The sequence below is a fragment of the Sciurus carolinensis genome, chromosome 5, assembly GCF_902686445.1.
Source record: "Sciurus carolinensis chromosome 5, mSciCar1.2, whole genome shotgun sequence".
NCBI lineage: Eukaryota > Metazoa > Chordata > Mammalia > Rodentia > Sciuridae > Sciurus > Sciurus carolinensis.
Window position 1 is genome coordinate 160,781,133 of NC_062217.1, and position 13,883 is coordinate 160,795,015.

The 13,883-nt window shown below is 37.3% G+C and overlaps 1 protein-coding gene and 1 pseudogene across 1 annotated transcript in view; one reads left to right on the top strand and one right to left on the bottom strand.

Moving 5' to 3' along the window:
• Positions 1-13,883, top strand: part of Nhlrc2 (NHL repeat containing 2) — a 60,033-nt gene that overhangs the window by 719 nt on the left and 45,431 nt on the right. The window contains exon 2 of the mRNA XM_047551934.1: positions 3,891-4,043. Within this exon, the coding sequence (XP_047407890.1) occupies positions 3,891-4,043 (153 nt within the window). The remainder of the gene's footprint in view (positions 1-3,890; positions 4,044-13,883) is intronic.
• LOC124984388 (protein yippee-like 5) lies at positions 7,805-8,183 on the bottom strand (annotated as a pseudogene).

Consider the following 13,883-nt stretch of genomic DNA (forward strand, 5'->3'; position numbering starts at 1 on the left):
AACTGAGGCTTAGGAAGGCCACGAACCGCCAGAGTCGAGCTGCAGTCTGCAGACCCCGTGTTTACTTGTTGACAGCCTGGCCATATTTCTCTGCCCAGAGTCGTGAAACTTCTCATTTTTAGAATCTGAAACTTTTTAAACCTGAATCCTGGTTGTGCGGTTGTTTGGAACAAAAGGGCAATAGATACTCCCAGAAGTGCAGTTGGAAATGAAACCGTTCTTTGCCTTCTTTGGTTGGGAATGGCATTGTTTTGTCTGGTGGTGTTGGCATGTGTCCGGTCATGACACTGAAACCACATGTATAGTTAATTGGTTGGTTGTGGCAGGGTTCGGTTAATCTCATGGGAGGTATATCCGAACCTCCTCTGACAACAGGCTTGGGTGTCTGCAGGCCTTTTGCACTCACCTTGAAAAGTGCCTATCTTTTTTTATTTATCTTTTTTTTTTTGGTACTGGATATTGAACCCCCAGGGGTGCTTTACCACTGAGCCACATCCCCAGCCTTTTTTATTTTGGTATAGGGTCTTGCTAAATTGCTGAGGCTGGCCTTGAATTTGGGATTCTCCTGACTCAGCCTCCCAAGCCACTGAGATTATAGGCATGAGCCACCACCACCGCTTCTTTTATTAATCTTATACTGGATTTGAAATGTTGAGGAATACTTTCAAAAGAATTGGGAGCCCAGGGACATTGTAGGCTGAGGCAGGAGAAGGACAACTTCAAAACTTGTCAGTACTGGCAATTTAGTGAGATCCCATCTCAAAATAAAATAAAAAGGGCTAGAGATGGAGTTCAACAGTAAAGCTAAAGCCATACCTGGGTTCAGTTCCCAGGAATGCCAAAATTTTAAATAATAGAAAATTTATAAAAATTAATAAATTCTAAAAAGAACTAGGGATGTACCTCAGAAACAGACAGCTCCTGGGTCCAATACTTAAATGCTTATCCCATCAGAGAAACTTCCAAGTGTTTTATGCACACATATGCAAATGTATTCATATTTTGTAAAAACTTTGTAAAGACATAGCCATATATTATACTGTTATAAACTAGCAAGCCACCAGCTAGGATTTGGGAGTGTCTTTATTTTCTAGTCTTGTTTGTGTTTATAGTAGTATATATGTATATGTATGTTTTATTATGAGGTTTGGCCTCTGACTCATAAGTAATACACATAATAAAGTATTCAGACTTTGTATTCGTCTAATTTTACTACTAGACCTGATTATTGAGGAGAGCATGCTAGAAATGAATATTTTCTTGGCTTATCAGTACACTATAATCAAGTCATAAACATAACTTTATCTCAAAAACTGAGTGCTTGGTTCATTTTTTTTAGAAGAAATAATATTTATGGGAGGCCATGCAGCATAATGGATGGATTCAGGCAGGTCTGGGATTAAATCCCTATTACTCCATTTGTTAGCTGTACAATATTTGAGCAAGTTACTCAACTTCTCCAAGCCTGACTTTTCTCATTTGTGAAGTGGAACTAGTATTTATCTTCCGGGTTATTACATGGAGGCCATATATGTGAAGTTCTTAATTAACAGGAGAGCTTACTAAATGTTAGCAGCTTATTGTATTCATTTTTTATTATAAAATGCATTCGTTAATATCAAATACATTAGGATTATTATAAAGGATCTAGCACAACTAAAATATAATTCTACCCTCTTAACTTATCACTCTTGACAATGTATATAAAAAAATCATGGAAGCAGATTTATAAATACCTTGGAGTAGGAAATTTATATTAGTTGGTAGATATAAACTGAGTATGATGGTGCATACCTGTAAGTTCAGTGACTTGAGAGACTGAGGCAGGAGAATCACAAGTTCAAAGCCAGCCTCAGCAACTTAATGAGCCCTGTGCAACTTAGTGAGACCTCATCTTAAAATATAAAATAAAAAAGAGGGGGTTGGGAATGTCTCAGTCGTTAAGCGCCCCTGGGTTCAACCTGGTACCACACACACGCACGCACAAAAAGCATCCCTGTGTTCAATTCCCAGCATTCCCTCCCCCAAAATAAATAATATAATTAGTAGGTATAATTAATAGTTCCATATAATTGCTTGATCTGGCATATAATTAACACTTTTATCAAAATGAATAATAGAACTTCCCTGACACCTCACTAGTTAAGCCTATTGGTAGAAACACTAGTTTGACTTGAAAATTTTCTTCTAGAATTTTATTTTAATTAAGTAATTCCAGTTATTAGTTGTTACTACATTAGGCCCCCTTTTTATGAGGTTTTGGTTACATGTGGTAACTTTAGTCCAAAAATATTAAATGGAAAATTCCAAATTAAATAATTCATAAGTTCTAAATTGTGTGCTGTTCTGAGTAGCTGGATGAAATCTCGTGCCTTCCTGCTGTGTCCTGCCCAGGATGTGAATCATCCCTTTGTCTCTTGATGTGAAACACCCCCTTGTCCGTATCCCTGCTCTGTATTCTGCCCACTCTTGGACACTTAGTAGTTGTCCTGATTATCAGATTGAATGTAGCAGAACCACAGTGCTGTGCTCAAGTAACCCCTACTTTACTGAATAATGGTCCCCAAGTACAGGAGTAGTGACACTGGCAATTTGGATATGCAGCAGAGAAGCTATAAAGGGCTTTCTTAAGTGAGGGTGGAAGTTCTCAGTAAGAAAAATATCCCACCCCGAGGTTGCTGAGACCTATGGTGAGAATTAGTCTCTTATCTGTCAAATTGTGAAGAAGGAAAAGTGGTGCTGGTTCTGCTGCCACACCTCAAACTGGAAATTACTCGGGCACAGAAGACCATGTGTGGTTGCAATGGAAATGGCTTGAAATATTAAGGTTCAATGCTGTTGGTGGCTTCAGGCATCCACTGGGGGTCTTGGCATGCAGCTCCTGTGGATGAGGGGAAAATACATATATTTATTCCACCTAGTTTGGGTTTTAAGTTTCTATAAAATATTTTTGAGTTCAATATGTAATTAATATTTTTAATAGCTACCTTTATTTACTTATATGCAATGAGTTTATTTTTTAAATTTGGTTAACTGGAGATGCTGTACTTTTAGTATTAAAATCTTCATGTACAGAGTTAAAATTTGAATTATAGTCAGGTAATTACAAATTCTGATTTACAAAAGTACAGATTAATGAGATCCTATTTTTCTTTGGAGGGAAGGGAACTCGTTCTTCATCAATATTAATGTTACTTCCAACTTTGTACTTAAAATATTTTATTTTGTATTTAGGGTCTCATCTGACTATAGTACATTTCAGCTTCTCTTATGAAATTGGCTTAGACATTTTATGTTTATTTTGTATGTTAAGCATTTTGCTCCTTTTCGATGTTTAGTCCTGTCTTACTGTTTTTAAGCTTGAGCTTCATTCTCACTACCTCATTTATACCTAATTGTGTATTAATGATTGATATTTCCTCATTTTTCCCTAAAGATATTTTTGCCCCTTTCACGCACAGACTGTTATACTGCATCTGAAATAATGTAGTAGCTGCTTCTTGCTATATTTGTGCACTGCCTTGTAAAAGCAGCTTTCCCACCCGCTGTGCCTCTTACTCCCCTACCCTGTCCCCATTCCTTCCTTTCCTTCTTTCTTCCCTCTTTGGGTCTTAACCTCTACAAACTTGCCTTTTTGATGTATCCTTAACATCACAGACATTTAATTTAGTTACAGTCTCAAAGATTCATCATGTCTTGTATTTCTTTTATTTATTGGTAGAAAACAGTGGTTCTTATAAACAAAATAATGTTTATTTCAACTACCACAGACTTTGAATAGTGTCATCGTCTTCTAACTGGTCTTAGAAAAAACAAGGGTTCACATTTGAATGGAAAGTTCAGATAAATTATCTGTCTTTACCATTGTAATTGTTTTGTGTAAATTTCAGGGTTAGAATGGCTGAACACAGAAGAGCCTATTTCTGTCTACAAGGATCTGTGTGGGAAAGTGGTCATCCTCGATTTCTTCACCTACTGCTGCATAAACTGTATTCACCTATTGCCTGATCTCCATGCACTGGAACACACGCACTCTGATAAAGGTACCTGTTTACCCATGAGTTTCTAACAGACAGCCCTGGCGTAGGCACTGGAGGAGTCGCTGGCTCGTTTGCTCATAGGAGAAGGAGCATTTGAAAGACTTCAGTGACTCTAAATGCAGTCTCTAATCTAGGGATTAAGAACTAACTCCTTGTACCTTTTCATGAAGGGTTAAACTTAGTGATAATGGTTTGCCTAACTCAAGAACCAGAATTTAGATAAGCCTTTTCTCAGAGGGTAAGCACATAACTTTCTTTTTTCATGATTGGGTATCTAAAAAGATCTTGTTGTATGTCTAAGCATTCTCTAAGTTTGTTCTTTGAAAAAAATTAAACATCTGGCCCTGATTTTATACTATTCTTATTAAGAAGTGCAAGTTCTAGGTCAATTCTCTAGAAATATGTTAAAAGCAAATGACAAGAACTATAGAGGAATGCAAAATATTATAACAGATGCTTTTCCTTTGACTCTATTTCATTAAAAAGTGATTTATTACAATTTATGTTTTCCAGAGCACATTTACAGATTCTGAAAATGCATGAGATTATATTTAGTATTTACTGTAGAAGTTTGAAAAATTATCAGATTTTTTTTTCAAAAACCACATGAGAGTAAATGAAATTGATTAAAGGTTTCATTTAATTAGTTTTAAATAATTTGAGTCACTATTTTTGGTGGAGATAAAAAATAGAGATAGGGTCACTGATCTTGTGAGAATAAAGATGGAATAGACATGTACAAAAATGAAGAATATCTTGAAATTTAGTTTTTTAAAAATGTGATTAGATATAATCTAAAGTACAAATGAAACTTCAAATGCTTTTAAGTCATAATAGATTATGTCTTAAAATTACCAAGCAAAAGATTTATTGAGAACTTAAATATTCCCAGTGGCTAAATTCTGTTTTCAAAAATTCATCTCTCTGGGGCTGGGAAGATAGCTCAGTTGGTAGAGTGCTTGCCTTGCAAACACAAAGCCCTGGGTTCGATCCCCAGCACCACAAAAAAAAAAAAAAAAAAAAAAAAAAAAATTCATCTCTCTGAAAAAATATATCATTATTCCTTAGGTTTTAGATGTTTGGGTTTCTTATTGAAACTGGCACACTTACAAAGCATGAATTATGTGCATTGTACCCTTCTAATGAGGAAATAATGTAACTAAGTTGAATAAAAAGCATTATTGAACTCATGAGGAAAAGGGTATCTGGCTTTGCTCACAGACATTAGAAAGGTCTTGTCAGAAAGGAGAGAACTGAGCTAGAACTTGAGAAGCAAGCAGGGGGCGACTGAGAAGGAAAACAGGCAGAGAGTTATGCTGGCCCCACAAGAATCAGATTCTTGCTCCATGAACAGCTGAATCATTTAGTGTGACAGGATCGTAAGAGCTTGTGAAAGTAATAGGAGACTGAGGCAGTTTAGGACCACGTGGTGAAGTGCTGTATGGAACGCTCTTAACAGGTTAGACTTCTTCTGTTGAGGATCTGGAGATGTTGAAGGTTGTTTTTGATTTGTTTGGCTTTTAATAGGAGGGTGAGGTGATAAGTTTGTGTTTTAGAAGGGTACCACACACTGGGCTAAGAATCCCAGGGTTAACCATTTCCTTACCTAAGATCACTCCTGAATGGCATTTGGTTAACTTAATTGGTGAACCTCACACTTGGAGCAAGTTCAGTGACTTCCTCAAATAGAAACCCCTTAATTACCTACCACTTTATTGGAAATGTTATTTTTGTGAATGCCCATAATATTTTTACATGCAAGTACACTTCTAAAAAGTAAAATACATTTTAAGTATAAAAATCTCTGGGGAGATGGAGGAGTAAAAAGTAACAGGAATCTGTGCCCACCTTGACAACACTTGCACTGGCAGAGCCTGTCCGATTTGGAATTCTGGAATCTATTAAAGGCTTCCGGCTTCTAGGGGAGGCCTGGGACTGTAAGGTACTTTCATTTTCATCAGTTTCAGCTCTGAACACAGTAGCAGCTACCCAGCCTTCAGGTCAGCACCATGGCAAATATCTGGATCTGTGCTCTGCTGATGCTCCTTCTGGTCATAGAGGTGCAGACAGAGAGGCAGTGCCCACTGTTGTTGAACCTTCCCACATTGTTGCAAGCCCCTCCCCATCTGACTGAGGTGACTTCCAAGGTATCCTAAGGGCTGGTGTCTATTTTTTCCCCCTTTATTTCTTGTCATGGGAGGCTGACATTGAGGGCTAAGCATCCTGTCACAAGTGTATAATAAAGAAACTTAGAAAGTCATTGTTCTTGACCAAGGGAAAATACAGACTCAGAAAAGATCCAGAAAGACCTTAAGTTTATAATCAGGATGATCTTTGGCAGAAACACCCTAAACCAAATCAAAATAACAACAGACAAAAAAAAAAAAAAAAATCCACAAAAAACCAGCAAATCTTGTGAGGGAGAGTTATCATGTTATTTGATGCAGCTATTCAGTTTTCAATAAAAAAAATTAACAAGTCATACAGAGAAACAGGGAAGTGTGAAGCTGGGTGCGGTATTGTACACCTGTAATTCCAGCAACTCAGGAGGCTGAGGCAGGAGAATCGCAAGTTCAAAGCCTGCCTCAGCAATTTAGTGAGGTGCTAAGCAACTTAACAAGAACCTGTCTCAAAAAATAAAAAGGGCTGGGGATGTGGCTCAGTGTTTGAGTGCCTCTGGGTTCAAGCCCCAGTGCCAAAAAAAAAGCAAGCCCTCCCAGTCTTACCAGTGAAATGGTTTTGGATACACAGTGTTTAAAGATGAAATTTTGTGACCTCAACAACTGAAAGGATCAGGCATAGAATTGTTAATGTTAAATGATGCCTGTTTTTGTTATTGATGTTAACCTGGTATAAATTCAGATTGGAATATGATAACTTTTGTATGTTAAATATAATTCCCATGGTAAGTGCACACACATACACAAAGCTAAAGAATATACACTAAAGGAAACGAGAGTATAAACATTTAGTACAAAAAAAAAAAAAAAAACTGAACACTAAAAAGGTAATATAGGAAATGAGGGGCAAAAAGCTCAACTCGTGTAGGACACATAGCCACATGACAGAGGTCAGTGTTCCCTGTCAGAGATTACTTTTTTTCTCCCTAATTATTACTTTATTTCTATTACTATGCTTAAGTTACATGGAAAAAGACAACCAAGCAGTTCTGCCCCATTTCAGAAAAATGGTGACATCTCTGGGTCCAGACTGACAAGGAAGAATGGGTTCTGGTGCTACAGTGCATCTCCAACAGGGACATGGTGCGCGGGCCAGCATGAGCCATGCCGACGCTGAGCCGTTAGTGCTGGGCACGGACGGACTCAGAGCTCTTCTCTGAAGCTGGCAAATCAAGTGAAATAACTGGGTTAAAAAAAAAAAAGTTTTAAAATTAAGCCCAAATAAGTTTAAAAACCATGCTCTTGACATATTGTCCATTCAAAATTTGCATAAAAATTTTATTCCACTCTAATAGCCCAGAGTTTTTCCTCACATAGCCCACCATATAGCTTCAGAGACTCTTCTGCCTCAAGATGTAAACATAGGGGAAAAAAAAAAATAACAGCAACGGCATGATATTCTCTACACACTGCTGTTGGATGGAAATACAAAATTTAAAAAAAAAAAGATTCCATCTTGGACTCTCACAACCTCTCGTTCCACTGTTAGTGTATCTGACTCTGATACTGTGGTGACAGTGTATGTAAGTAGATTTTGTTTTCAGTGAAGGAGTCCTGGGAAAAGATGGATTTATCTCTTTTTCTTCAAGAGTTATTGGATGGTACGTGCTCCTCAAACCCCTCACTCTCTCAAACTAGAACATGTTCCAGGATCACACTGCCTTCTTTATAACATTGACTGTCTTCAGGAGCAAACTCAGATCCATCCAGTTTGCTGTTGCAGTTTTTGCAACTCACATCCCAAATCACGTGGCGGCCACTGAGCATGACCCGATCTTGAACTTCACTGTATTATAGGTTAACCACCTTGTTAGAAAGAAATGCTCTAACCAAGTGCATCTGTGAACCAAGTGGATACGAGTTCTGAGTGGTTAGTCAGAATTGTGTCACAGTTTGCCCACGAAAGCAGATGGATATCACCAATATGATCGAGGAAAATTCTGCCCATCTTGATAGCTGAAGTTCTAAAAAACCCTGAGCAGCAGTGAGATCCACACTGCCAGTGGCTCTTTGCTTTTCAGCTGGGACAAAGCCTGTAATTAATGTAAATGTAAGTGGGTTAAACTCTCTAATCAAAAGGCAGAGGCTGGCAAAATGTAAAAACATAATCCACCTATATGTGGTGTATAAGAGGTTCACTTGAGATCCCCAAATACAAGCAAGTGAAAGCAAAATGATGTAGAAGAGCAATCCATACAAATAATCTCCCAAAGAGAACAGAAGGGACTGTTAATATTGGACAAAATGAACCAGAGGATGTTATATATTTATAAAAGATCAATAGAGCTAGATAAAAACCTATGCACTAATACTATCAAAATACGTGAAGCAAAAATCAAGGAGAGAAGTACATAGTTCTCTAGTGGTAGTTAGAGAAATCAGTACCCCATTCTCAGTAGAATGACCAGATAGAAGATAAGGAAATAACAGACTTCAATAACACATTAAACCAACCAGATTTAACTGACACAGAATACTCCATCCCAATATCAAGATTACACAATTCTTTTCAAGTACACATGGGATATTTTCCAGGATGAATCATATGTGAGACCACAGAGTAAGTCTCAGAAGATTTAAAAAGATATTTTACAAAGTTTCTTCTCTGATCACAACAGAATGAAGTTAGAAATCAATAAAAAGTGAAATTGAAAAGTTAAAAAATTTATATAAATTAAATAAGATACTCATAACAACCAGTGGACCAAACAGGAAATCACAATGGCAATTAGAAAATACTTAAGAGAAAACTTATGGCACATAGTAAAAGCAGGACCTAGAGGGGAGATTGTAGTTACGAACACTTACTTTAAGAATCAAGAAATATCTTAAATCAGTGACCTAACTTACAGTGTTAAGGAATTAGAATTAGCTAAACTTAAAGCTAGCAGAAGGAAATAATAAAGATTTGGGAAGAGAGAAACAGAATAAATATAGATAATTAGAAAAATAATAAAGGCCAGAAGTTGGTTCTTTGAAAATATCAACACATTTGACAAACTTAACTAGATGAACTAAGATAAGAAGAGAGGAGACTCAAATTGCTAAAATCAGAAATAAAAGTGGGGACAGTACTCCTGGTTTTATTGAAATAAAAGAAATTATGCCAAACAAGTTAGGTAATCCAGATGAAAAGATCAAACTACAAAGAAAACAAGATCTGAATAGACCTACCAAGTAGCATCATTCATCACAGCTAAGACTGGGAATGTGGGAGAGGCAGTGAGTATCATTCAGCCTTAGTTGAGTGTGTGGCGAATGCCACATCACAGCTACCAGGGAGGCTGAGGCAGGAGGATGGCGAGTCAGGGCCAGCGTCGGCAACTCAGTGAGACCCTGTCTCAATATAAAAATTAAAACGGGATGGAGATGTGGTAAAGTGCTCCTGGGTTCAATCACCAGTACCAGGGGGAAAGGGATAGATACACATGCACACACACATACATAATTCAGTCTTAAAAAGTAAGCAAATTCTGACAACATAGATGATCCTTGAAAACATTATGCAAAATGAAATACGGCAGTGACAAGAAAAAAAAAACAAATTCTGCATGATTCTACTTACATAAAGTCCTAACAACAGTCAAAATCATAGAAAGTGGGGTGCTGTTTTTGGGGGAGGGGGAATGAGGCGTTTTGTTTAATGGGCACTGCTGTTTTGCAAGACTAAGAGTTCGGGAGACAGATGCTGGTGATGGTTGTACAGTAGTACTCTGAATTATATACTTAAAATTAGTTAAAATAATACATTTTAATGGAAAAAAAACCCATAATAACACAAATATGGCATTTTAACCCTATTTTAAAGGTGAGTATTTTAAGGGCAAGTTCATGCCCTCCAGGAGGGATGCAGGCAGTGCACTGGCACTGATCCCCATAGGCTCACGAAGGACATTTGTTGATTATGTAAGTGGATGAGCCCGTTGTGAGCTTGAAATCTTCCATAGTGGGAGTATTTACATCACGGAAGCAATAAATGCTTCAAATCAGGTTTTGGTTTTTTTGAACTGTTCTTTTTGCTTTCATTCCACACCCCACCCCTTCAATGAGCTAGTTACTAGCATACCATCGAGTGATTTGTTACCCAGATAGCTCATTTGATAGAGTGGGACAGTAGACTGACTGACTAATTTGTTTTTCTGCATTTGGCTGTTAGAATATTGTTTGTGAAATAAATTTTTAAGCATTTAAAAAAATGCTTTGTAAGTGGTCTCAACTTTGTAATTTCAAAGTAACATACTTCAACAATATGCTACTATATGGAAATCCTGGTAACTTAAAAGATTTTTATATTGTCAGAAGATAAATTAATTCATATTTGCCAAAGAAGGTGTACACAGAGATTACCACATGAAAGTTCAGTAAGCTGTCACTTAATTAGCTTTGCTTTCTTGTAGCTAAATGTCTTCTTCCATTACTACCTGATATGTTTCTGAACATATCTGGTACAGTGCTATTTATGTTCTTGAAGTGACATTCAACAGTGTATTTTAAATTCTGTGGAATGTTCTGTTCATTTTCTGAGTAAGCCAAAAATTCTCTTCCTAATGAGCAAGTACTTATTAATTCAAAACACCTTGAAAGAGGCCCAGTTTATAACCCAGTCTCTTTCCTCTGTAGAACAGCTTTTAAACTCAGGTTTGCCTGGACATGGTGGCGCATGCCTCTAATCTGTGCTGACCAGTCATGGTGGTGCAGGCCTGTAATCCCAGCAACTCCCGAGGCTGAGTCAGAGGATTGAAAGTTCGAGACCAGGCTGATCAGCGTAGTGACACCTAGTGACACCTTGTCTCAAAATAAAAAGGTTGGCGAATATAGCACAGTGCTTGCCTAGCCAGGCGGAAGGCTCAGGGCTCAATCCCCAGTACCACAAAATAAACAAACTCAGGTTTGCAATTTCTCATAGTACATGAAAAATGACAAATGCAAAGAGTTTTAAAGAAAAATGTAAATGATGCTTAATAGTGATGAGTCATTCTGATGTTTCAACATTGTTTAAGAATGTAACTGTCCTACGCTTGTCACTAATTCATAATAATTCAGCACATTATATATTAAACTTGCAAGTACTTCAGCAATTCCTTTTTCTTTACTACTAGAGAGTTTCTAAGTTTTTTAACTTTACACTGTACATGTTGGTATGTTATTCTATGGTACCCAGATTTAGCAGAGTGCCTCTTGTTTTATAAGAAAACATTTTTCAGGAAAACTTTGCATTTTTTAACATGTGATTGCTAGGTTTATGTTAGGGTATGACTGAATCAGACTGTTAAAACCTGAATGTCAGGTTACTACTGAGTAAATACTAGCATCCTATCTTATAGTATATGCTTTTTTTGTGTTTAATATTTTTTTAAAACCCAGAAGGAAATACTTCTAATTTTATAGTAAAACTACGCCTTTAAGTGAATCAGTGTTGTTTTACTTAGTCGGGGTTCCCCAAATCACCCTTGTTTATTTAGTAGTCAGGCTCACAGGATTCCACGCAGGGTTGTGTCTGTGGCTGTGATTGATTATAGTGAAAGGATGCAAAGCAAAATCAGGAAAGGGACAAGATGCCTGGGACTGAGTCCAGAAGAGACCAGGCACAAGGCTCCCAAGTCCTCACAGGACACCCTTAGTTCTTCCAGCAAAGAAAATCGAGAAACATTTGAGATGCTTGCCAGCCAAGGACATTTATGAACAGCTTAGCATCTAAGCTTTTCACTGGGGGCTGATCGTGTGGGCATCTTCTTGCCTCCATGTTCCAAAATTCCAGACTTGCAGAAGGAAAGCAGGTGTTCAGCTTAAACTGTATTGTTTGTACAAACAGCGTGGGCATCGAGGGCCATTCCTGCCAGTTCTGCGATGAGGAGACCGTCCCACAATCCACCCTCCCAGAGCCAGGCCGGAACTGCTCTCACAAGTAGGCCCTTCAGGCAGTCAGGCCGCTGGGTTTCCTCTTTTATGCACATACTTTATATTTGCATTTTTCAGCTGTCTGTTATTTTGTGAAATAACAAAATAAGGCCCCTGAAAATATTGGTCAATTTATGGCAAATTTTCAGGATTTTTAGTGAGAACAGTGGTTTCATATCAGCTTTTTTTTGTCTTTCAATTTGCTTCTGTTCTGTTTCAGTCTAAATTGAAGTGATTTTGATCCCTTCATTTCCTGTTTCCAAAGCTCTTAGTATAAAAGCTAAAATCCTACCTCTGCAGTGTCTTCTCCACGCCTTTTCCTTTTCCCTTAGGCTGTTCTAGCCTCCCACTCTTTCCTTCAGTTCCTCTGTGTCCTCTTACTTCAACACCATGACCTGTAGGTCTTCCATGCCTGTTATGTAGTAAAGTCGTGCTTCTCTTTTAGATACCAGAGTGTCTCAGTTTACCATCTTCAAAAATGCCCTACATATTCTCAGTGTTTGTGTTTACCCAGGTTATTATATTGCCAATGATTAAATTGTACTTTCTACTTTAGTATACATAGTTGCGATAGATTTTTATTCAATATATGTATATATATGTGAAAAATAATACCCTTGAAGCTTTTAAAATGATTTATCTTAAAAAGTTATTGTATTACTAATATTTTAGAAGCAATTATAATTTTTGCTATTTCTTCTTGCCTCCTTCCCCTCCTACCTCCTTATTCTCTTTCCTCTCCTTCTTCCTCTCTTTTACTTTTCTTCTATATTTAAATGGAGTAGTTTTGATCCTTGTGTTGTAAAAGATTCCTAAAGGTAAGAAACTTTTACAACCTAATTTTTATATAAAATATGATAAACAGAAAAAGCTAAATAATTTTTTTAAAATCTCTCTACTTTAAAGTTCTTAACACTGAAAAAAATGGGAAGTATAGACACCTGGCAGTGCACTATATATATAGATCATTATAGATGTCCTATTTGGCTTATGTAGTGCAACATACACAAATTTATAAATATATATGTCTCTTCCATATTTAATCCTGCCTGTTTTTTTATTTCCTATTTATGTACTGTACACTGTAGGGTGAATAATAAAACATGCATGAGCCCTATGTAATTAACAAAAATTACAGTCTAATGAGGAGGGCATATAATTGAATAATCACATTCATGTTTGTACAGTTTCTCATTTGTGCCAAAAGGGAAAATTATAGGATTCCATGAAGGCAATGGATGGAGTTTAATCTGGGGGAATTAAAGAAAGCTCGCTTATGAAAGTAAAAATCGAGCCTGAGGTATACCAGACAGGCATGGTTGAAGTAGGTGAGAGAGGGTAAGAACACTTCAGGCGGAGGGAACACCAGGCGTCGAGGCCTGAGAGCATGAGGAACATAGTCTTCCTTGACATGTACCCCAGGGGTGCCCAGAACTGCTGCCAGCACTGAACCCTAGAACTGCCACACTCTTCCTTTATTAACCACTTATCACACCTTCTGGCCATAGTAACTTTAGCAGTTTAAGATTAGACAGCAAAACTGCCACCAATTTCTTTTTCCTTCTTCACAATTTGACTAGTAAAAAACGCATTCTTCCCATAGGTCTTAGCAACCTCAATTTTTTTTTTCCTTATTAAGTCAAGAACTTTCATGTGTTCACTCAAAAGAAACATTTCTCTTTGGCAGATATGATTACCAGTATCACAACTCCTGCACTTTGGGGCCATGATTAAGTGATATAAGGGTGACAGGAGCACTGTGTGA